The sequence below is a fragment of the Belonocnema kinseyi genome, chromosome 4 (genome assembly GCF_010883055.1).
Source record: "Belonocnema kinseyi isolate 2016_QV_RU_SX_M_011 chromosome 4, B_treatae_v1, whole genome shotgun sequence".
In the NCBI taxonomy this organism is placed as follows: domain Eukaryota; kingdom Metazoa; phylum Arthropoda; class Insecta; order Hymenoptera; family Cynipidae; genus Belonocnema; species Belonocnema kinseyi.
In genome coordinates, this window is record NC_046660.1 from 72,774,085 (window position 1) to 72,800,744 (window position 26,660).

Below are 26,660 nucleotides of genomic sequence, written 5' to 3' on the forward strand. Positions count from 1 at the left end.
TTAAAATTCGAAAATTTTTTCTAAAGCCTCCAGGGGACTTCGTTTTCGCACGAAAAAATTTTATGTGCCCTTATTGCATCCGGACCCACAATTAAAAAAAAAAACATCAAGTGAATTGAAAACAATTCAAAAATAATTTTTAAAACACGCATTGAATTTATTAAATTTCGAATTAGTTCAGATAAATGAAATACAATTCAAAAGAAATTGATAATATGCCTGAAGAATTCAAAGGGAGTTTTAAACACTTCAGGCTAAATTTAAAGAAAAACTTTTAAAAATCCAATTAATGAGAGTTCAGGGTGTATTCAAGATAAATTCAAATTAACTGCAAAAAATGAAACAAATCCATTGATTTCAGTAAAATTGGAGGGAATTTTGAAGAATTTCCTCAATATTCCATTGATTTTAGTACAATTAGAGGGAATTTTGAAGAATTCAAGGAACTTCAAGAAAGGTCGATAAAATTCATAAGAAATTAAAATAAATTAAAAATAATCCAAGCGAACGGAACAAAAAATGTTTAATCCAAGAAAAGTCCATTAAATTCAGATAAATGGGAGTGAATACAATTAGAGGGATCAGAATAAGAACTCCTAATTCAAGAACATAACGCTAATTTTTAGCTAGGGGTTAATGGTACAAGTAATTATTTAAATTTTTTAAATTTATCTGCTATATCTTCAGAGATTGTACCTTACCGACAGTAGATCAACCCTCCAAACCGTGAAGGCAGAAAATCTACACAATATCGATCAAGTTAAGAATCTTCAATAACAGAAAATGCTTAACGCCTTAATAAGACTAGATGGAAATTATTATTGAAGATTAAATTATTGAAAAATTATTGAAGATTCTTAACTTGATCGATATTGTGTAGATTTTCTGCCTTAATGGTTTGGAGGGTTGATCTACTGTCGGTAAGGTACAATCTCTGATGATATAGCAGATAAATTAAAAACATTTAAAATAAGACTGATAAAATCCATAAGAATTGAAGGCGTTTTTAAAAGTCTCCAGGGCGAATAAAAAAAAAGGAAATCCAAAATAGATCCATTGAATTTCAAAGGAATTTTAACGGATTGCGTGTTAATATTCAAAGGTATTCAAATTTTTTTAAAAAAATTCAATAGAAGTCAGAAATCTTTAGTTTATCTGTTTTAATTTAACTAAAGAAGTGACTAAAGTAAACTTTTTCTTTAAGAAAGTGCCTATTGTGTCTTTATTTTTAAAAAAGTAACTAAAAAGTGATTTAAAGTGACTGTGACAACCCTGGGACTTATTTTGAATATCGACTATTTCCACTTAAAATATGGAACATTCTCAAATTTAAAATGACGTCACTCCTAGATAAAAAATTCAATAAATAGTGTAAATTCCAAATTGACAATCCAGATAATATCACCCTCTACGGAGTTATCAGAGAAATAATCAATGCTAAAATCAGGGCTAAAATAACTGCAGAAGAAAGCCTATAACATTTTGTCCGAAAATATCGTGGTGGTGATGGGGTTAATGAACATGCTAGAATATTCAATTGGGTCATCGGAAAATTTGTCCAAATCTTAAATAGAGCGATATAAAGCGATCTGAGGAATCCCGAGGGCTATTTTTAATCTTTCACAATTCACAATAGATGTGCGATTTTTTCGAGTGGGTTTCCGGGCAAATGAAAAAGACGTATTCGGTGGAAGTGACAAAAAAGAAAAGTAGAACAAAATAAGATTAATTTTCTTTCTTGAAAGGCGTGCGTGCGGGTATCGACGTCACCATCTTCGTCCCTGGGTCATACGATGGCACAGCTAACGAGGAGGGGAGCCGAGAGGACATTAAAGAGGGAGTGAGAGAGAAAAGAGGGAGGGGCGAGTTTCAGAAAAGAAACTGGCGGTGCGGTCGAACTGGAACGACAAGGCAGGGTGAAGAGGGGAGACGAGAGCACGCCATTTGAAAACCACTCGTACGCGTGTTACTATGCTACACTGGCGCATCAAACGGCGCTAGCACGAACTATCGGTTGGTTCGATGCCGGCTCCTATGTACTCTCAAGAACAAAAGTACACAATTTTCGTCGTGATTCAAAATTCAACAAAAATGATAGTACGGAATGTCAGCGACTCAAAATACACATTTGTGCTCAAAATTCCCTTAGTATTTTGATGGAAATACACATTTTTAGAGCATCAAATCAGGAATACTTAAAAGTCTCTTCACTCTGTGATCGCTTTATGCCATTAGTATCCTTCACGAGAATTTCTCTCATTCTGTTCACAGAGGAAAAAAAGTCATAGCTCATAGTGTCGAGAATATCTTTTGAAAATACTGTAAGAACTGCAAATCGAGATCTGAAACATTTTTCAATCTTGATAAAATTATAAGTATGTAGTATCCGCGCCTCTTTGTTATCTCTTTTTTTTGTACTGCCAGCGAAATGATGGAGTACATTTTGCAATAATTCATATCGCACAAATCCGTATTTGAAACATTCATGACTTTAATGTGTTGAAATAATAGACTGATATAAGATTGGCTTTGTGTTTCAAGACGAATTTTCAACTTTTGGAACTCCTGTTGGAGGATTTCTTCACCTTTTTTTAGATAAAACTTATCTTTTAGATAAAGTTCGAAACTTGAATTGTAATTGATGTACTCAGTTTCTCTGTGCGAGAAACAATTCTTTGATGAGCTCATTTGGTTTTTATTTTAAAGCTTCAATGTGATAATGAAGGGTGGCCGAAGAACTTAATTTTCAAAATTCCCTGACTTTTCTCTAAATAATTTTTTATTTTCCCTGGCTATTAAGATTCAGAAACCAGCATTTTATTCTCATAGCATTTTTAAGATAGATTCTTTTATAAACAGAATAGGACACACGAATTTCAGAAAACAATATTTAAAAATGTATTATTGATTTCAATAAAAAAAAATGACTTTTCTACAATAAAAATGAATTTTGAATTTAAAGGACGAATTTTCTGTCCAAATAGACGAACGTTCAATAACACAATTGATTTTTTAACTAAATAATATTTTGTATTAACAAAGTTCTTTAATGTTGAACAAAATAGTTTAATTTTTAACTCAATACTTGAACTTTCTACAATGAAGACAATTTTTTAAAACAAAATTAATTTTTAATCAAACAGTTGAATTTAAAACCAAATAGTTCACTTTAAAGCAAAAGAGTCAAATTTTCAACAAATTAGTTAAACTTTCAACCAAAAAAAATTAAACTTCAACCAAATAGTTACATTTCTAAGCGAAAATGACGAAATTCTTACAAGAACAGACGGAATTTTCAACAAAAAGATGAATTCACAGTGAAAAAATGTATGAGTAGATACATAGACCGAAAAACAATGTTTAAACAAAATAGTTTAATTTTCAACCAGAAAGAAAAAAAGCGCACCCAAATTGTTTAACTTTCCAGCCAAAAGACGAATTTTCCGCAAACCGTTTAAACTTTCAATCCGAAAATGTGAATATTCAACGAAAAAGTTAATGTTTAACGAAGCAGATGCACTTTTGACAAAAAACAGGAAATTTTAAACTAAGAAGATTAGTTCTCTAACAAAAAGAGAGTTATATTTAGAATTTTAAAATTTCACTACAAATATTTTCAACCCAGAAACAAAATTGAACCATAGAGATAAATTTTCAACCAAATAGTTAAATCTTCAACAAAAAATTATGTTTTAACAAAGCGGTTTAAAATTTTTAAACTAAAAAGATGACATTTCAAAAAAATACTTAAATTTTTAACTAAGAAAGATTTCATTTGAACTTTCAACGCCTGAATACAAATTTTCAACAGAAATTTCATTTTCTACCAAAATAGAAGCATTTTCAATCCAAAAATATAAGGTTTTCAACAAAAGAGTTGAATTTTCAACTAGAAAAAAATCAATTTTCAACCAGAAAGGGAAAAGATACATTTTTCATAAAAAATAGAAAAAATTTTTTTTTTGAGAAATCTAAAATTCAACTAGAATAGTTAAATTATCAGTTCACAAGATTAATTTTCAACTAAAGAAAAATATTCAACCGTAAAGGTGAATTTTCAATAATACAGTTGAATCTTCAACAAAAAATGATGTTTTAACAAAGTGGTTTAATTTCCATTAATGCAGACGAATTTGTAAACCAAAAAGACGAAACTTCATGAAAAATAAAAAAAAAACAAATTTTCAACAAAATTGGTTCAAATTCTACTAAAAAAATTAATTTTTAAAAAAATAACACGTAATTATAGAACAAAACAGTTCAATTTTCAAACAAGAAATATTTCAGTTGCATTTTTAACACCAGAAAATGTATGCATTTTCAGCAAAAAGTGAATTTTGTACAAAAATTATAACTTTTTGACAACATTGTTGAATTTTGATCAAAATAATAAAAATGTTAACTAAACATATAATAGTCAAGTGAAAGAAACTGCAAAGAAGAAATAAAAATAGAAATAAAAGACAAAAAACTTATTAACAACAATATTGTATCAGCGTGGACGCAAAACTGCATTTTAAAAATTTCTTCATTTTTCCTTGACTAATTTTTCATTTTCCCTGACGATTAATATTCAAATACCAGAATAATGATCTTGAAAACATTTTTTACTTTGAATCTTTTACATACGGAACAAAACAATTAAAATTTAAAATTAAAAAATTTTTAATTAATTATCCTTGACAGTAACTTGAAGAGCCGCTTATAGATATTCTCTCACTTTTGCAAAATTTTTTCCAAAAGTAAATTTCTTATATCTATAAAATTAATTTAGCATGGTAATTATTCATTTTAATAACCGTAGTCACGAGCGTAAAATTTAATCAAAAGCAAAAGAGTAGAAAAACTACAGCACGATTATGGAAAGCTACGTCAGAATAAACGAGGAAATCTTTTTTAATCCTAGTTACATAAAAAGTAACGGTATAATAAATGAAGGAACTTCCGATCTCTCAGTCAACATGGAAGATTTTATATTTTTATAACAGACTATCCTCTAAAAATTGTTGAATTAAAAAAAAATCATGAAGAACTTCATTAAAAGTTTCTATATGAGTGAAAATCATAAAGTTGGCAATATCATGTCATTGGACTATTAAATATGTAATTATATACTTAAATGTTTAATTTCTACATTTAAGTTCATTACTAATTGACAATTTTCTAAGCTATTTGAAATAAATAACTTTAAAACATTTGCAAATAAATTTAAAGAAATATTTTATTTTTATTATAATGGTTTACATGACGAAAATGATTTCTAAACATGTAATCATAATACACAAACATAATATATGAAACTAATTGATGGATTATTATAATTAGTATAATTAACTTCCAACGTACAAATATTACGAAAATATATACCATTAGGATAATTAAGACATTTAACTTATTCACCAAAAATAAATATTATATACAAGGTCAGGGCTACTTTACCGAAATTTCAATACGAGTTGAGGGTTCTTTTCGGTGCAAATAGAAACTTTATTTAAAGGAACTAAAATAGCGATAAAATAATTAATAAAATAATCATTGTACAAGCAGATCTAATTGTCATTTTAAATGAAAAACACATATAATTATAAAATAAGGGCCAATTTCATCTCGCAAGTAATTTCTTTATACTTATTGTAATTAACATGAATAAAAAAATGTATTTCGAGCTGAAATCGAAGAACTCCAACATTTTGATTTTCACCCATATATTTGTTTATTTACAAAAGTCAAGCACCAGTTTTTCCAATATCAAAATGTCTGCCACATTGTGTTGTGTGTTCCAATTGCAAGTATCTGATCTAGACTTTCAACATTTTAACTTTTCCCAAATAATATAAAATACTTGCCTGCTATGAAAGCATTGTATGTCAAACTTCTGATACCGTATCTCGATGGACCTCATGAATAAAACCGTATTTCCGTTGTAAAAGATCATATCACTTATCCTATTATGTAGGGTAAATGCATCACTGAATTGCCATTTAAATTTAAACCAACTTACGAACTGAGTTTTCTAATTTCTATGGAACAAACGGTAGTTACCAAAAAATCAATTTTAAAATTATTTGCATTCATAGAAAAATATTTATAAAATATAATTCCTTTCCCGCTATATAAAGTTTTCCATGAAAGCCTTTTGGGCCCATGAAAGACCCAAATCTTGCGGAAAAATAACGTTCATGCAAACAAATTTCTGGTTGAATTAAACCAAAATTCTGGTTAAATATGCCCTTACTATTTTTTCTGGTCAGAGCAACCAGAACTGTGGTTAAATTAATCAGAAATTCTCATTGAAACAATCAGAATTCTGATTACTTTAACCAGAAAAAATAGTAAGGGCATATTTAACCAGACATTTCTTTGAGTGTTTAATTCTCAGATAGATAAAATAAAATTTTATCTATTTTTTTCGTACAAGACTGAATAATAAAAAATTTTAAATAGAACATTTTGGAAGTCGCTGATGAAGTTCCAAACTTCACCGCCGAAAATGATCTCAAACCATGGAAAATCAGGTGATTTTTTACGAAAATAGGGTAATAAATTATTTTAAATAAAATTATTGTAGGTATAACATATTAAATTCAATATAAAACAAATTTTCAAAAAAAAAAGTTAATTTTCCAACCAAAGAGATGAATTTTCAACTGAAATGATGAATCTTCAAAAACAAAAAATGAATTTTTAACAAAGTAGTTGAACTTTCCACTAAGTACAGTTAAATTATCGCCCAAAAGATGAAACTTAAACAAATAGTCGCAAGTTTGAACGCGCCTAGGGCGCGCGACAGTTGAATCTCGCGCTTCGCGTTCGGATATTTATGCTTTGCATTTGGAATGCTTGAAAAAAACTTAATCAAAAAGATCTCTTTTAGATGGCAGTATTTATATGCGTCTTCATATTCTGAATTGTCTACTTCATTAAGTATAGTCAAAGATTAAGTTTCTCAAAGCTCTGTAGGCTTTAAGGTACAAATTCTCATCGTGGCAATCGCGCTGCGCGCTCGATTTCCGACAGATATTTGTAAACAGGTTTTATTGGATTTTTTTCTCGTAACTTTCGTCGTTTTTCCACACATTTTTTTTTAATTTTATTTTTTTCAGCGTTATTTTTCACGAATAAAACAAAAAGTACGCATCCTATCAAGAAGTGATTCTTAACGAAATTGTAGATCTTTTTTGGGATAACCAATTTTTGTTAATACACCTTTTTTCGTATCCTACATAGTTTGTCCACAAAATGGAATTTTTAATTTTCCATTATTTTTTGTGCAATCAAAATTTGAATTTTAGATTTTTGAAAAAAATCCAAAAATTGGTTACGATAATCTTTTAGGGCTTTCAAAAAGAAATGTTTTTCTTCTCTTGACTTTTTTTCATATCGTGCGATTTTCGGCTTCAAATTTTGATTTTCGTTTAAATAAAAAAATTTGAAAACGCTATAACTCTGAGAATTTTCTTTTTATCGAAAAAAGTCATAAGGATAAATTGTTTGTTCTTTTTAATACTATAAATATCCATGCATAGAATTTTCAAATTCAAAAAAAGTGGTCTCAAATATTTTCAAAATGCGCTCACTTTTTGAATTTTTATCAAAAATGGCTGGTTGACAAACCAGTTCATTTTTTTTAGAGTTATCGTGTTTGCGGACTGACGGACAGACAGAGAGACATACGCCATCGTGAAAACCTGATTTTCGGATTCAGGGGTTCTTGAAACGTGGAGATCCGTTGAAAAAGTGTGATGTCAAATTTTCGACAATTCTAATACTTTCTCAATCATAAATGATGAGAATGTAAAAATATCAATTTTCAACCAAAAGTGGAATAGTGAAATTTTTAGTTAAATTTATTATTACTTAATCAGAAAAACATTTTTTGAGCAAATTTGTCATTTTTTAACCAAAGAGATGAATTTTTAGTTGAAATTAAGAATCTTCAACCAATAAAATGAATTTTTAACAGAATACATATCATATTTAAACCATAAATGGAATAGTAAAATTTTCAGTTAAAAAGATGAATTTTTTATGAAAATTAACCGCATTAGTTAATTTTTTAACCAGAGATCAATTTTCAACTTGAATGATGAATTTTCAACAAAAAAAATTAATTTTCAACAAAATAGTTCAACTTTCAGCCATGTGTAATGGAATTTTCTACCAAAGAAGACGATTTAACATTAAAATACATCAATTTTCATTCAAAAAAATACACATTTTTTAACGAAAAAGGTAATGGTTGATATTTAAACCAAAAAAGGGTTTTCTATTAAATCAAAAATAGTTGAATGCAGCCAAAGAAAATGAATTTCCAACAAAATAATTGAATCTTCAACCAAAATAAATTAATTTTGAACAAAGTAGGTGAACATTCAACCAACAAAGATGAATTTTATTTTAAAAATAAATAAATGAAACAGTTGACTTTTAAACTGGTAAAGATGAATTTTCAACAAAAAAATTAATTTTAAACCAAGAGAGACAAAACGTTGTATTTAAAACCGAATAGTGAAATTTTTAAATAACGAGATCAATTTTCAAAGAATTTTTCTGGCCTAAATGGCTTAGTAAAAGTACAAAAATACAATCAAATTGTTGAATTTTCAAGCCAAAAAGACTAAGTTACTACAAAACAGTAATTTACAAAAAGTTCATTTTTAACCAAGCAGTTGATTTCTCTAACAAGAATAAAAAAGAATTTTTTACCTAAAAAGACGAATATTCTGCAAAGGAGTTAAATTTTTCTCTAATTAAGACTTAAATTTTCAAATGGAAAAAATGATTTTTTCAGAAGCCAGTGGAATACGTAATAACAATTAATTTTGAACCAATAATGATGGATTTTTAACCCAAAAGAACGAGATCTCCATTCAAAAATAGGATTGTAAAAACAAAGAGTATAATTTTCGGTCAAACAAAATGATTTGTTAATAAAACAGTTGAATTTTCAACCAAAAAGTTAATATTCAATCCAGAAAGTTGAATTTTCAATACAAATTAATCTCCAATCAAATGATAGCATTTTTAAACAAAAATGATTAAATTTAACCAAAAACTGTTGCATTTTCAACTCAATAGCTGAATTTTCATTCCAAAAGGACGAATTTTCTATCCAAAAAGCTGAAAGTTCAAGAAAGCTGTTAAATTCTCGATCATAAAATATGACTTTTTAACCAAATTTTCTTCTTGGATTCGATTAGTTCAGTTCGCATTCAAGCGCAGAAACGAGAAAAGGGGGCTTGGGGGGGGGGGGGGGGGGGGGGGGGGGGGGGGGGGGGGGGGGGGGGGGGGGGGGGGGGGCTGCGAAAGAGTGTAAAGCCTGAAATTTCGAAAAAACTGAAAGATGATTTGCAACATTCCAAAAGTATATTAATTTTCAGTAAAGCTGTAAAATCCATTAGTTTGAGCCACTGGACGTCGGAAGTCAAAAGGCCATGCACAATTTACAAAAGGACATGCAGGATAGTATCATTAAGTATAGGAAAATAAGTTAGGTTTTTATTTATGTCGCGTCTCACGCCCCACGATATTCCCTATCCATAAAAAATCGCGTCATTTAGATTACTCGACATCTGGCACGAACGAGATACACGTGACGAGATATGCAATGAAGTAGAAGGCCTTTGTTAGTTAAATATGATAACCGAGAAATATATAGACAAAATTAGATGCCTTAAATAATTAATACTATATATATATTTGCGAATCATGGACTTACCCATCGCAATATTTTCGCATTTTAACAACGATCTTCATATGTCAATTGAAATAATAACAATGTCAAGTCTTAGCATCGCTAAATAAACGGGAATTATACAATCTGCTATAACATGAAAGCACCTGCAAACTTCAAAATACTAAAACATAGGAAATTTAACGATTCTTTCATAAGAATCAATATAGCTACAAAAGTGAAATTCTGAATCTCACGCTTCAAAGTTTCAGAATCCGAAACATCAGAATTTGGAACTCATCCAATTGAAACTATTTTAGATTCAACAGGGGAGTACAAGAATCTAAGTTTTAATTTTTTCGAAATTTCATAAATTCAAGTAGATTTTACATTACTTTCATTCATCTCGAAAGTGTGCATAATTTATCAAAGATATATGAGTTTCCACTGCAACTCTTTGCATTAGGAACGTTTTTATCACAGTTCTCACAAATCTCGCCTTTTATCTTTTTCTATTTAAATCGCGACATCTTTACGGCTAATTTTTCCAGACAACCAGCTCAAATTCCAGTGCAAACTCAAGTGACGTTAGCACGTAATTCGGGAGCCATTTGCGTGCGATAATATATAACTAAAGACCCTTGAGAGACAGCAGATGTTACAAGGAGACAAGGAAAAAAAAAGTCTAATCATCAAGAGATAAACACATTTAGATGTGAGACAGACGTTTGCAAGTTGCTTTACATGATATGAAATCTTTATCTATTTTCTATGCACACGATTGATCGCAATCCAGACAGCAGAGGCATCTATTGCCTGTGAATTATTTAGTATCTTGGAAACATTAATCATGGTATAACGTCAAGCTGTCTGCCTGTGTTGCCAACGATCGACAATCTTGATAAAAATTTATTCTTACCTTTACACTTGAAGCCGACTTTACCGGTACCCCAAATATAGTCTTCGCCTGTAACAAAAGCAGACGCGAATGTTTACAAATAATAAACTTGAGATTTATCCTCCAGGATTTCATGCAATTCATTATCAAATTAGCTGGACGTCAGCTTGACTCATTTTTTATACTCGTTAGACACACGTATCTAGCGAAATATATGCTTATCAAATTCCTGATAAATTCCCGAACGAATGTTTAGAATTCCTGAAAATAAAACTAAGAATCCAAAGAACAAATTTTGACAACCACCATAAAATGCTCCTATTGTAATTTAAAAAAAATCAGGGTGGCCCTTTTAATCGAAAAAATAATTTCCCGGTTCACAAACGTTTTTCACTGTCAATTAGTTTAAAAATCGAACAATAAAGCTTAAAATTTTTCCATTTGAGGTCATAAAAACTGAGCTGCAAATGAATGAACTTAAAGTGGAACTGTTGAATGTTTAACTTTTAAAATTGAAGTTTAAAAGGTTTTTAATTCAAAAATTTTGCATTCAAATGCTCAATAATTTACACGCATAAAATGGATGGTACTAACATTTTTCAATATAAAAAAAATTAAATCCAAGCTAACGTTTTTAATTCTCTAAATTAAAAACTGAATCAGTGATCTTGAAAATTTTCAAAATTATATCATTTTGAGGAATTCTAAGCTAGGGAAAATTAGAAATTGAAATTTTTAACTGCACACTTCTTAAATTAGAAAATCTATTATTTTCATTTCAATTAGTTTAAAAATCCTTAAGAAGCTTCAACATTCTATTTTAAAATCTTTAGGAATCTACCATTTGTTTTAGGTTTGTACAATGTTTTAATTATTTTTGAAATTTTTTCAGAACTTCTAAATAACTGTCAAAATTAATTCAATTTTTCCTACAACTTGGAGGAAATCCTTCAAATTTATGAAATTTCCTCAAAATGTTTATGTTTAAATAACAATTGAACATTTACTATATGTAGACAAATTTGAGAAATTTGAAGAGATACTTAAGTTTTGAAAAGATTAAAAAAAAAATTAATTTCAAACTTGATATAATAGCCTAAATTAAAATAAAATGATTTTTGCAGATTTAAAAAAAAATAGAAGCTTTTTAAGAATTGTGAAAGGCTGCAAAAGAATAAAAACATTTTCTTAAGATTCCTATGGAAATTAAAAATTATTTTTCATATTGAAAAATTATTTAAAAATAATATTTTAAAAAGTTTTAAAGGAATTACGAAATTGTCAAAAAAGATCCTGGGAGATTTTAAGGTAACTTTTTAAAAATTGCATAATAATTTTGAATCTTTTTAAAATAACTCTGTTATATCATCAGTGAATGTTACCTTACCGACAGTAGACAACCCTCCAAACCGTGAAGGCAGAAAATCCACAATATCGATCAAGTTAAGAATCTTCAATAACAGAAAATGCTTAACGTTCGATTCCCAGCGGTGTGAAGGAGTTGGATCTTTTTTTTTCAAGAAATAATTTTAATTTTAATTTGAAAAAATTATTTTCCATCTAATCTGATTGAGACGTTAAGTATTTTCTGTTAATGAATATTCTTAACTTGATCGATATTGTGGGTTTTCTGCCTTAATGGTTTGGAGGGTTGTCTACTGTCGGTAAAGTAACATTTACCGATGATATAACAGATTCATTTTTAAATAATTACTTGTACCATTAACACCTAGCTAAAAATTAGCGTTATTTTCTTGAATTAAGAGTTCTTATTCTGACCCCTCTAATAGCTTAATTGGAAAAGCACCTGACCGGAAATCAGAAGTTTTGTGGTTCGATTCCCAATGGAGTGAAGAAGGAGTAGGATCTTTTTTTTTCAAGAAATAATTGCAATCTTTTTAAAACTTCTAAATATCTCTTAAAATTACTCAAATTTTTTCTACAAATTTTCATTTGTAAATTATACATCAAAATTCAACAATTAAAATTGTAACGTTCAAAGTTTAGAAGCTCTTCGAAATTTTAACGATTCCAGGCTTTTTATGTCAAACAATACAGTTTAAATTTTTTCACTTTTAAATATTTGGTCTCAATTTACATGTCTTAAATAAACAGTTAAATATTGCTTAACATTAAATAATTAATCATTTTCGTAATTCAAATATGTAAAATTGAATGGGTCAAAAATTGAATATTTTTAACTGAAACATAGTTGAAAATAGTTTATAAAGTTGCAGTCAGACGTCCACATTTTTTTAAGATTAAGACTTTTAAATTAAAACTGCTTATTTCTTAATAATGACATAATTAAAAAAGATAAAACTTAATCTAATTATTTAAAAAATGGTTGAAATTGAACTTTGACAGATTTTTCTTCTACATATTTACAAAAATTCCCGGTCAAAAAATAAATTCAGTCATTTCCCGGTTTTTCCCGGTCTCAAAAAATTCCCGGTATGGTTTTATTTCGCAGACACTACTCATGGATCCCTAAAAAACTTGGCTTGTTTCGATCAAACCCTGTAACATGAGTTGAATTTTTCTAAAATTCACAATTTCCCCATGTTAATTAAATGGGATTTTGCAGTGCCCGGTGACATGCGGTAATAATATACAATTGAATAAAAATGATTCTTCATTTGTAAAAGTAGCTTTATATAATTGTATTTAACTATTCTGTTAATTTTTTTTAAAATTTGAAATTAATTAATTTTTTATTAAAAATTTATCTAGGTATTCCATTCTTCTTGTTGAAAATTGATCGTTTAAATAATCCGCTAGAAAATTCATTCTTTTGTGGTCGACAATAACTTACCTTCTTGGTTAAAATTTTAACTCATGTTGAAAATTCGTCTTTTTGATTAAATTCAACTGTTTTTAATTAAAAAATTAAGATCTTTTTTGGTTGAAATATCAACTAATACATTTTTCGTTCAGAATTAATCTTTTTGGAATAAAAATTCAATTGCTCAGTTGAAAGCTAAACTGTTTTGTTAAAAATTAATTTTCTTGGCTGAAGATTCGCCATTATAATTCTGCCGTACAAACTAAAAGATACATAAGTCCAATCTCACTCGAACTGAGAAAATCGAGAAAAACTTCATTCCCAAAGAACTTTAATATCGAATAAAATGTTGGATAATTAATATACGCTATTTGCGTAAAAATAATGTGTTTTTTCATATTTTGCAATAAAAAATTGTGTTTTTAAACAATTTCTAAAAAGAACACAATCACTTGCGGACGATGCCTTTGTCGAAGAGCTCGAGCGCAGCCTCAAAATACAACATCAAAACATACGTAAGGGACACTGTGTAGTAAGTGGCTGTTCCCAACTTACCCGTACGATCGTCGCTAGTGTATAGCCGAATTTAGCCGGGACTTATTTCCCGTGGATTTCCGATCAGAGTCCGAGCTAATTTACAAGGCTAAAATATACGTAAGGGCAGGCGATTCTTTTAGTTTGTCAATTCGCGTCGCACTCAGTCACTTTTACAACGCAAAAAAGACACAAAGTTCTTTAGGTTCTTTTTCATGGGTATGCTGATGAGATATTGCCTTCCTTGTAAAACTTTTAAGACACGCAAAGTGCTTTGTGTATTATTTTCTGTTGTATTTTTCAACTTTTTCGATTTTGCTTATTTATAAACAATCGCTTTTTGCAATAAATATGAATAATTAATAGATTTTATTAACACAGATGCAGCATTCTCTTACGAATCCAACGATACTAAAAACTCATTTTTAATAAAAATGTCACATATGTATCTTTTTAGTTTGGACGGCAGAATTGAAACTTTAACTCTGTAGTTGAAACAGAAAAATTTTCATGAAAATTCGTTTTTTAAAATCAGTTTTTGTTTAGCTGAATATTTTTTTTCTCTAAATTAAAAATTTAACTATTTCATTTTTAGTTCAAAAGTTATCTTTTTTAGTTAAAATTTATTCTTTTTGGGGAAAATTTAATTATTCTAGAAAGACACAATTTTGGTTCAAAAAATCATAACTTTGAAAATGCAACTATTTTTTATTACTTTTTTGTTTGTTGAAAAACAAAACTAAACTATTCGGATTGAATATTCCATCATTTTATTTAAAATTGAGCTCTTTAGTTGAAAATTATTTTGTTTACTAAAAATTTAACTATTTCAATCAAAGATCGATCATTTTAGTAGAAAATTCTTCTTTTTGATTTAAAATTTAACTATTCCAGTTGAAGATTAATAACCAAGTTAGTTGGAAAAGTTGCATCTACAAACTAAATAGCAGAACCTTCAATAAAAATGGACGAATTTGTAACAAAACAATTGATCTTTCGAGCCAAAAGGACGCATTTTTTTAAAGAACATTTTCAGAATAAAAGGTCATTTTCAACAAAGAAAGATTAATTTTGTACCAAAAAGGATCGTTTTTCTGTCATAAAAAAATAATTTTCAATCCAGAAGGACGAATTTTTTATCCAAAAATGAATTTTCAAACAAAAAAGTTGAATTTCTGACCGCCAAAAATAATGAAACTTTAACAAAATGATTGAATTTTAAACCAAATATTATAATTTCCAATATACGAAAACGAATCTTCCGGTAAATACATTGTTGAATTTTCAAGCCAAAAAGACGAAATTTTTTCTAAGAGCATTGATTTATCAAACTAAAAAGAGGGATTTCTTACGAAAAAGGTAAGTTTTTAACTAATAAAGTTGAATTTTCAACCAAATAATTGAACTTCTAATCAAAGGAGGCGAACTTTTAACAAGATAGTTAAATTTTGTCCAAATGGTTGAATTTTCAAGACAAAAAGACGAATTTAGCAATCTGTAAATAAAATGTAATATATTGGCTTTTCTTACACCATAAATATTTTTACAGATATTTTTCACAATAAGGATGCAGTAGTATGCGCTACTGTGCAAATTAAAGCTAACCATTATTTTATATCCTTTAAGGATTTTGATCGAAAATTGAATCGAATTACAGTTCACTTAAAAATTCCCTATAATATCGGTTTTTATGGGTCTAAAAAAATTCTCGGTTTCCCGGCCCCGTGACCACCATCCTAAATAAGGAAAAAATTAAAATAATAGGATAAAATTAGTTTAACAAAAGGACCGCTTTCAGAAGATATTGACAAAAGTGGGAAACATGACTCACTATGAGGCTTATCATATGAAAAAAATTTGCTGAGATTAAAATTATGAATGAAATATAATTAAATTAAAAAAATAAAAACTTACAGTGAGCACAGAGGACGGGGCTGACGAAGTAAATATCTTCCAGGATATGGTCGTATTCAGTTCTTCCTGAAGTGGAGGCTTTACTTACATGAGCTGCAATAATAAAGAAAAACGTTGCAGATTGGAGGCCTCAAAATTCACATTTGCAATATTTATATTGTTGTATATTTCATTAAAATAAAAACTTCAAATTAAAAGTATATTATTTTGTAAGCATGACCAACTTTAACCCTTAAAGGGCATACTGGGTGTAAAACACCCAGCGACTTATTTGTGCATTAACAAAACGTACCAAATTCAAGAAAATCGAACATATGGCACCAGATCAACAAATTACATGAAAACCTATTTTTCTATGTCGTTTTCACATAATTTGGACTTTTATCATTTTTATGCGCAGTTTAAGATCAATAAAATCGTTTAATGACGCAAAGTACAGTATTCCATTTTTCATTGAATTGAAGCTTTTATTTGTTAAAATAAATACCTTCTTTGGAGCGAACACTATAATTTTATTTTTGAAGCGCCATATCTCGGAAGTATTCATGTAAAATTTTATTTAAAAATAGCAAAAAATTAAAAATTCATGAATTTTAAAGTGAAAGAAGTCATTTTTTAAATTTTTTTCCAAAAAGGATTTTTTAACTATTTTAAATTTAAAAAAATGTTGTGAAACCTTTTCCCCCTTAAACTAGATAGATTAAACATTATTAATTGATTTTCCTGTAAAAAACTATCCAATACCGTCGACAATGCACAAGTTTGAATACCCTTGGGTTTTAAACACCCACTATGCTCCTTATGTAATTTTACGGAAGTGTGCCCTTTAAGGGTTAAACTGAAAGTCTTTCAAAGTTGAAGAATTTGAAGACTGAATGAAAAACATAATAAACCTAAAAATTTTAAATTTTAAATATTGAAATATAAATTTGATCAAGTTTCAAATATTTTAATACAAATGTGTTAAGATTACACAACTATTTTATTAATGCTAATAATTCAAGGATCACAGTGCAAAAAGGGAAAATAGTGTGATTTTTTTTGTTACGAAAAGGGAGAAAAATAAGGATACGGTGAGTCTCAACCATCCTCAATCTAAAAGTTGTAAAACTCAATGTTTCTTGACAGAAAGCACATTTCTGATGATTAATAAGAGTTTAGAGGTAAATTCAAAATCTTTGAGAGATTAAGATTATAATTATATAGAATAAAATTAATATAATAAAAAAATATTTAAAAATCTATGTAATAAAAAATAAAATTTTCGAGCCATACAATCTTTTCAAGTTCTTATAAAATAAAACATGGATAGTTCTAATGGGGATAAAAGAACTTTATTTTGGGCGTCAAAAACCCTCCCCTACAATTTTATTTAAAAAAAGACTAATTCGGTCCACACATCTTGGATATATTCTGGCTTTGAAGTCACTTTAGAGATAAAAATAATGTAAATAGTATCAACATTTTTTTAAATAGTGTCATAAAATTGGTCCAGTATTAAAAATGAACTCCAATATTTATTTTAAATGTTTTTCTTTAGCCTATAAATGATTAAAATTACTATTTATTTGTCGCAGGCTTTCAAATCTTTCCCCTTTTTCTCATTTTTCCATTTAAATTCCAACTCAATTAAGAGAACGCAATAAGAAAATCAAACTATTTTTCGTTTAAAGTTCATTATTACTTGTTAAAAAGTCTACTATTAAATTTTTGGTAATATTCAACTTTTTTTAAACTTAAAATCTTTTGCGGTTTGAATATCAACTATTACATTTTTTTTGAAAATTAGTATTTCCAGGTGGAACTATTTTATTAAAAATTAATGTTCTTGGTTGAAGATTCAGTATTTTAGATCAAAATTAATTTCTTTGTTTGAAAACTTTACTATTTTGTTGAAAATTCTCTCTTTTTTGCTTTAAAATTAATGGTTTTAACTGAAAATGTAACTATTCGAATTTTGGTTAAAAAGTCCTTTTTTTAGTAGACACTTGAACTATTTGGCTGAGAATTCATGTATTTTGTCGAAAATTCGTGTTTTCAGTAGAGAATTAATCCTCTTGGATTAAAATTTTACTATTTGGTAGGAAATATATGTATTTCGTTAACAATTCGTATTTTTCGTAAACAAATTAATTTTTTGGTTATAAATGTAACTGCATGGTTAAAAATTAATCCTTATTAGTCTGTTTGTAATTGTTACGCGACAAATTCAGCTGTTTTATTCAAAAATCATTTTTTTTTGGCTTCATAATTCATTAATTTGGACGGCCTCTCATCAGCCACAGAGACAAATAACTTTTAAGAAAACGTAAAGAAATATTGGAATTATCAGACAATCGTGAGAAAATAGTGTCTTTAGTGTAACTTTTTTAAAAATAGTAGGAAAATAGTGTCATTATTAAAAAAAAGTGTAAAACAGTGTTAATAGTGTGATGATTGAGAGGTCTGTATAGTCCAAATACAATAAAAACGACAAACTTTCATACTTTTTTTCTTCAAATATATAACACTTTTTAATCTGTCCAAAAATAATAAATAATCAAGATAAGTCGAGTGTAAAAATTCTTTAATAAGCTCAATGACAAAATATAATTTGCTGCTACAAAAAATCCTCTATAAAACAAACACTTTTTCATGAATAATAAATGATGTGAAATAATACTCACTAAATAATAATTTAAAGTATATAAAACAACAAAATTTAATTTCACTTATTTCAAAAAGGGCCCGATAGTTTTTTTTAATATTTAAAAAAATCAACAATTATAAAAAAGCAATAATCAATCAAGAAAATACATGTGCAAAAACGTTTTAATGAACTTAATAACAGAAAGCGATTTTCTGTTATAAAAAAAACCTTCATAAAATGCACTGTTTTCAAATTATTCAATTCTTTTAGAATACTTTTTTATTCAGTTTCTACTGTGGAATAACACTTCTTAAATGATAATTTCAAACATTTGTAACAATTAATTAAATTTCACCTATTTCAAAGATCTCGATACTTTTTTTCTTTAAATATTTAAAACTATCCAAAATTGATAAACAATAAAGAAAAGTCGAGTGTAAAAAACGTTCACATGCTACAATGTTTTTTTTCAATTCATTTATTAATAATTTAATATTTCTTTACAAGATTTGTCATTTCGTTCTTACTACAATTAATATTTTGAAAGTCAATTTTAATCTACACTCTTCAATGCTATTAAATTCAAATTAAAAATAGTTTGAATGCCTACAATATTTTACATTGCAACCAAACTTAAAGTGTATAGTTTCAGCCAAAAAATATTTTTGTTCTAAAATTTGATTCAAATCGTAAATAGTTTAAGTTTGAAATCTGTCAAATAAACATTGAAATTTTTGATTATTTAACCTTGAATTGTTCAAGTTAGAACTTTTGACTTTGCAGCCGATCAAATTGAAATATTCAATTTTTGAATTATTTAATTTTGTGCATCTCAATTAAAAAGTGTTCACTTATTTTTAAATTTAATACATATGTGCATCAATGCTAACTTCAGCACTAAATTATCATTCTATATTATATATTTTAATCTCTTCTGTATTCTCTTTTATCTAAATTTCCCATTCTCGTTCTTCCATCATGCAGCTTGTAGAATTTCATCCACAATTCTTTCCACATCCTGCTCCTAATATGTTATAAATATTTTTTCTTTTCTTTTAATGCTACTCTTCTAACTTGTTTTATCCTTTTTTTCAATTGCTAAACAAATTTATGTATTTCTAAATGATCTAAATCTTCCCTCTTCTTTTTTGTTTACTAGAAAACAAACACGCGCGCTGCACACGCGATTGTATTTTTATTCACGCAATTTTCAAATTAAAACATAAAACTAATATTATCACAAAACTTTTGTATTTTCATAGTATCTGTAATCTAAAGTAATAGAAGAAAAGAAAAGCAAGGAGAATATTTTCTATTAATAATGAAAATTCATACTTAAAGTAATGATTCTTGAAAGAAAATAATTAATTTTTATCGTAGTTCAACTGTCAGCTTTAAAGAAAAAATATGTTTATCTTAATTCAAAAACAGTTGAGTTGAACTATTTTTCTACAAATATAAATTTCAACCAAATAAAAATATTTTCAAACAAATTTGAGTGAAATGAATAATTTTTCAACCAAAGAGATGAATTTCCTACAAAAAAAGGAGTTTTCTACCAAATAATATAATTTTTCACTGAAAAGATAAATCTTTCATCAACAGCAAAACTAATTTTCATCCAAATAGTTAAATTTTCTAACGAAGAGAAGAATATTTAACCAACAAAATTTAATTCATAACAAACAGTTCTACTTTCCACAAGTGATTGAATTTTTAACCAAAAAAGATTAATATTCAAGGAAATAAATGCACTTTCAATTAATAAATATAAATTTTCAACCAAAATTGAATAATTAAAAATTCAGTTGAAAAAAATAATTTTCAATCAGAGAAGAATTTTGAACAAAAAAGACCAGTTCTCGACAAAACAGTTGAATTTTCGATTAAAAAGATCAATTTAAAAGATTTAAAAAAACTAATTTTTCAAAAAGTTAAATTTTTGATAAAAGACATGAATCATTACATTTTTAATAATTTATTAGATAATTCAATCGTTTTAACTCAACGGCGCAAGAGTTTTAACAAGCAAATGTTTGTAAATTCCCATAATATTTTCTGCGATTTTTCCTATTAAAAAAATATTATTTGTATAATAAATTTGAAAAATTTCAAATGCAAGATCTAAAACAACTTTAAATAATGAAAAGCCAAACCGGTGTTCAACAACAATAATTACGAGATTTTTGAAAAATATCATTACACCACTTCTTTTAGATATGATTTTACATAATTAATTTTATTCCTTTTGCCTTGAGTATATATCTACACGTTATTTTCAAGTGTTTATCAAAATTAATTTCCTTTTCATTTTCCAGAAGATCTTTACAGTCTTTATAATCACAGGCGATTTATCGTTTTATCGATTTTGCTCCACCTTTTTCATATCTCTTGTTCTATTTTTATCTCTATCATTTCTTGAATCTCAAACACCAAGTTCCTCTCTTCTTCTCGGGTATTTTAATTTTTAACCAATTATTTTGATGTTTTATATATTCAGAATAAATTCATAAAACTTCAAAACAATTCACGTTAAATCCAAAATAATTTAAATGAATTGGAAAAGAAAGTATTCCGATTTTTTGTAGTGATTTCCATGAAATTGGAATGAATTTAGAGTAATTTAAGGGAAATCCGAAGAATCCGATGAAATGCATAAAAATTCAAGGCGAATGAAAAAGATCAAATGATTTTTAAACAATTTAAAGATGTGAAAAAGCTTCATTGAATTTAGTAACATTGAAATGAGCTTAGATAAATTCAAGGAAATTCAAAAGAATGTTGATAAATAAAAACTTTTTAAACTTGAAAAAATCAATTGCATTAAGTAGAATTTAGTACATTTAGAAGAAACAAATTGAGTTTAAAAACTTTAAAAGAATTTCACAAAATTTAAAAGAATTTAGGGAAAACTAGTAAGAATCCATGGTGAATTCCACAAAATATTCGCAAATCTCTTAAAATCTTTGAAACCCTATTAATTTCTAACCAAAAAGTGACTAATAACTATAAAACAATTGAAAAGAGTAAAAATGAATTCAAATACATTTTTGAATTCGAAAAAATCCATTGATTTTAATACAATTTGAGAGAAAGGAAAGCAATTTAAGGAAAAGTTAAAATAATGCATCAATTCGATTCTTGGACGTTAAATAGGATTTTTAATTTGGATTTTAATCTAATTTAAATTTCTTAAATTTTAAAGTTGAAATACTTCAAACTGAACTCAATCTCGAATTAAAGAGAATCATTGAAAAATCAATTGAATTGAGTAAAATTGAGTGAATTTAGAAGAATTGAAAAGAATTTATGATAAATTAATAAGAATTCAGGGCCAATTCGAAATTAATTGCAAAAAAGTGGAAAATCTCTTCAAATCTCCGAAATATTAAGAAATCCCACACTTGTGAATACATTCTTTGAAGTTGATTAAAGTATTAAAATATCTTAAAATTACTAACATCTGAAGTGTTTAGATCTTTTTAAAATGTCTTGGAATCTTTTAAAATACCCTCAAATATGTTATCTCCTTAACATCCTTTTAAGTGACTGAAGTCAATTAAAAAATCATTGGAATGTTTTAAAATTACCTAGGATCTAAAAATCCTTTGAAATCTTTTGAAATCCCTTGAAAGTTTTTAAAGCTCTTTAAAATGCATGGGAACATTTTTAAGTATCCTATAATATTTCAAATCCGTTAAAACCCCATTTAATTCCTGAAATCAATTAAAATTTTCTTTGTAGTCTTGTAAAATAACCTAAAATAGCCGAATACCTCAAAATCTTTTGAAATTTTGTAAAGTTCTTGAAAACGCCAAGGAATTTAAAAAAATACCTTAAAATATTTCAAATAATTTCAACTATTGATCATCAGGACGAATAAAATAAAAACTTAATTTTTTTAATCCATCGAATTAAAACAATTAAAAAGAATTTTAAAGAATTAAGAATAAATTAATTATAATTCACGGTCAATTCCAAAAATTAATTTAAAATCTCTTCAAATCTTTGAAACTCTACAGAATACCTAAATTCTCCAGAATAAATTCTTTAAAATCCACTGAAATCAAATTCCTTAAAATCTTTTAAAATTCGCTGAAATATTTTTAATTAAATACTCTTGAAATCGTTTAGAAGTTTTAAAAATACACTTGAAGCTTAAAACTGATTCATTTAAAGTCATAAAAAATGAACTGCAAATTACAACACTCAATGTGGAACGCTTTTCAGTTTTAAACTTTTCAAATTATAGTTTAAAAATTTTATAATTCAAACGCTGAATAATTTACACGTATAAAGTAAAAGTTTCTGATACTTTTCAATTGAATAATTTTAAATTAAATTCCATTCAACTGCAAAATCCAAATTTGTTGTATTTTATCAATCTTACAGTGCAAGGATTCAAAAATATATAAAACCACGCCATCATTTTAGGGCGAATGAAAAATCCCGAAACATAAAACTCCCGAGATTATTCGGGAATTGTCTAGTTTGGATATTTTATAATTCGGCAATTTCTGTCGGAAATCTTTTCAAATTCGATATTAGAAACTGTCGAGAAATTTCCAATTCGGAAATATTATAAATTGTTCGGAAATTTTCCAAATCAGGAATTTTTTAATTAAGTAAATCTCTTTTTCAGAATTTTTCAGCCATCCCATCATTTTCAATGTACTGCATGAAAAAATGAATCAACAGATTGGTAAATTTTTAAAATTATATAATTTTAATCTATTTTAGGTTAAAAACATTAAAAATTGACAGATTACACTGTTTTTAAACTGAAAAATTAGCTGTTAAAATATATCTTAGGACATTTTTTTATTATCTTGAAACAATTCAAAATCTTCAGAAGACTTCAAAATTCTATTTCAAAATCTTCTAAAATTCACATTACGTGTTTTCCATTTTTGGTATCATTTCAGATTATAAAATAATTTAGAATTTGTTCAAAACTTCTGAAAATCTTTTAAAACGATTAAAATTATTTTGGTAAAATTATAATAAATCCTGAAAAATTAAAAAAAACGAACTTAAAATCTTCCAGATTACTTTTTAAACTATTTTGTAAATCTTTTAAAATATTCTCTTTAAATTAATTTTTCTAGGAATGGTAATCAAAAAAAAAATTATTCGTTTAAAAACCTTTAAAAATTCATGAAAAGCTTCTATTTTTTGTTTGACATCTTCAAAAATTTGTTTTTTAATTTTTTGAAATCTTGAAGTTTTCAATTATTTATTAATCTTTTCAGAACATCTAGATATCTTTTAAACTTGTTCGAATATTTTATAAAGAAATGCTCAATTGTTATTTAATCATAAAAAATTGTATTTGTTTTGAAATCTTTTTTAATATTGTGTTGAAATTATTTTTTAAAAATAAAAAACCATTGACAATTTCCCCAGCAATCTGAAGAAAATTGGCTTATTACCTTAAAATCTTTTGAAATAATCAAAATCCTTAAACAGCTTCAAAATTTTCTTTCGAAGTATATTACATTTTCAAAATTAATTATCAACGAAGGAAGATGAATTTTCAAGGAAATCAAAATTATTTTCAATCAAACAGTTGCATTCACAACCAAATCGTGTAATTTTCAAGCAAAGGAGACAAATTTTCAACAAAATAGTTGAATTTTTAATCGAATAGTTGAATGTCCAGGCAAAAAGACGAACGTTTTAGAAGACAGATGAATTTTCAACCTAATGGTCGAATTTTCAAACAAAAGAAAATATTAATTCTAAATCTACAAATTGAGTTTTTGGCAAAAAAATGAATTATCAATCAAACAGTTGCATTTTGAACCAAATAGTTCCATCTCTAGGCCAAAAATACGATTCTTCTAAGATGGTAAAAACTTCCAACCAAAAAAAATGAAATTTCAAACATGACTCTTTTTACCAAAAAAAGATGAATTTTCAATCCAAAAAGACGAATTCTCAACAGTTGAATTTTCGACCAAAAAATAAATTCAACAAAATAATTAAATTTGCAAGAAAATAGTTGAATTTTCAACCTACAAAAACGGTTTTTTAACAATAAGATGAACTTATAACAAGAGTTGAATTTTGCAACAATGAAAAAATTTCCAGGCAAGATAGAAATACAATTTCCACCAAATTGCTGAATTTAAAAGTCAAAAAAGACAATTTTCTACGAAACAGTTGAATTTTCAACCCAAAATCAGAATAGTATAATTTTCAGTTCAAAAAAAGAATCAACAAAAAATAAATTTACACCAAAATGAGTAAATTTTCAACCAAACAAATGAATTGTTAACAAAGTAGTTCAACTTTCAGTTACGTACTTTAATTTTCAACAAAAATATGAATTTTCTACTAAAATATGAATTTTTTATCCAAAGACAAATCTTTAACAAAATAGTTGAATTTTTAACCAAAAAATATGACACTTTAACAAAATAGTTCAGTTCTGACCAGAAAGAAAAAAAGGTTTACACAAATTTTGGAACTTTTAGGCCAAAAGAAGAATTTTCTATAAAACAGTTGAACTTTCAAGCCAAAAATAATCGTTTTCAAGAAAAGAATTAAATTTTCTACCAAAGAGATGAATCTTCAACTAAAAAATTATTTTTTAACAAAGCACTTTAACTTTCAATCAGCAGTCTTTTTTTTACCAAAAAAGATTACTTTTCTACACAACGATCAATTTTCAATCCAAAAGTTCGAATTTTCTATCCAAAAAGACGAATTTCGAACAAAACAGTTAAATTTTCAACCAAAAAAGGTCACTTTGTAACAAGATAGTTAAATTTTCATCAAAATAGATGAACTTTCAACTAAAAATGGAAAAGTACAATTTCCAGTTTAAAAAAATTAATCTTTGACAAGAGAATAGAATTATTTAAATATAAAAATTAATTTTAAAACGAACAGATGAATCTTCAAGAAATAAATTTAATTTTTCACAAACTAGTTCAACTTTCAACCAAGTAGTTTAATTTTTAACCAAAAAATATGATTTTTATACTAAACGATGAATTTTCTACCCAGAAAGACAAACAATTATCAACAAAACTGTTAAATTTTTGTCCAAGAAAGATGACAACAAAATAGTTCAAGTTTAAAAAATATATATAAAAAATACGGAAATTTCTAACATTCAAGCTAAAAGATGAATTTTCTGTAAAAAATTTAAATATTTAAAATTTATAACGGAAAAATATGAATTTTCCAAAAATAATGAGATTTTCAATTAGAAATGTATCTTCAACCAATAAAATGAATTTTTAACGAAGTAGTTCAACTTTCAACCAAAAAAGATGAGTTTTTTTTACTAGCCGATGCATTATCAATCCAAAAGGTCGAATTTTCTATGCAAATGACGAATTTCAACCACACAGTTGAATTTTTGAACAAAAAAGGTGACTTTTGAACAAAATAGTGAAATTTTCAACAAAATAGTGAAATTTTCAACAAAATAAATTAACTTTCAAACAAATATGGAACAGTAGAATTTCCAGTTTAAAAAAATTAATCTCTGACAAGAAAACAGAATTTTTTAAATAAAAAAATTAATTTTAAAACAGATGAATGTTCAACTAATAAAGTTAATTTTTCACAAACTAGTTCAACTTTTAACAAAGTAGTTTAATTTTCTATCCAAGAGGACAAAAAATCATCAACAAAAGTGTGGAATTTTTGTCCAAGAAATATGTTTTAACAAAATAGTTCAATTTCAAAAAAAAAATAAGTTAAAAAATAAAGTTAACCCAAACTTTTAACATTCAAGCCGAAAGACATATTTTCTGTAAAACATTTAAATTGACAACTGCAAAATATGAATTAAAAAAAAATAGATTTTCAATCGGAGATGAATCTTAAACCAATAAAATGAATTTTTCACAAAGCAGTTCAACTTTCAGCCAAAAAATACGAGTTTTTTACGAAGCGCTGCATTATCAATCGAAAAGTTCGAATTTTCTATACAAAAAGACGAATTTCAACAAAACAGTTTAATTTTCGACCAAAAAAGGTGATTTTTTCACAAAATAGTTCAATTTTCAACAAAATAGATGAACTTTCAACCAAAAATGGAACAGCACAATTTTCAGTTAAAAATAATAATTAATCTTTGACAAGAAAAACAGAATTTTTATTATTATTATTATTATTATTACACCATTAAGCCATTTCCCTTTCGGGGTAGGCGTGACTCACTCGGCAGGGGAAAGGAGTGGTGTGTGGAAGGGATAGAGATTTTTCA

General features: G+C 26.9%; 1 protein-coding gene across 2 annotated transcripts in view; it reads right to left on the reverse strand.

The window, feature by feature from the left end:
* LOC117170582 (phosphatidylinositol 3-kinase regulatory subunit alpha) overlaps positions 1-26,660 on the reverse strand; it is a 175,553-nt gene that overhangs the window by 139,212 nt on the left and 9,681 nt on the right. For both annotated transcript variants that reach the window (XM_033357437.1, XM_033357436.1), the window contains 2 exons: positions 15,805-15,897; positions 10,593-10,640 (listed from right to left, as the gene is read on the reverse strand). In XM_033357437.1, coding sequence (XP_033213328.1) covers positions 10,593-10,640; positions 15,805-15,897 — 141 coding nt within the window. The remainder of the gene's footprint in view (positions 1-10,592; positions 10,641-15,804; positions 15,898-26,660) is intronic.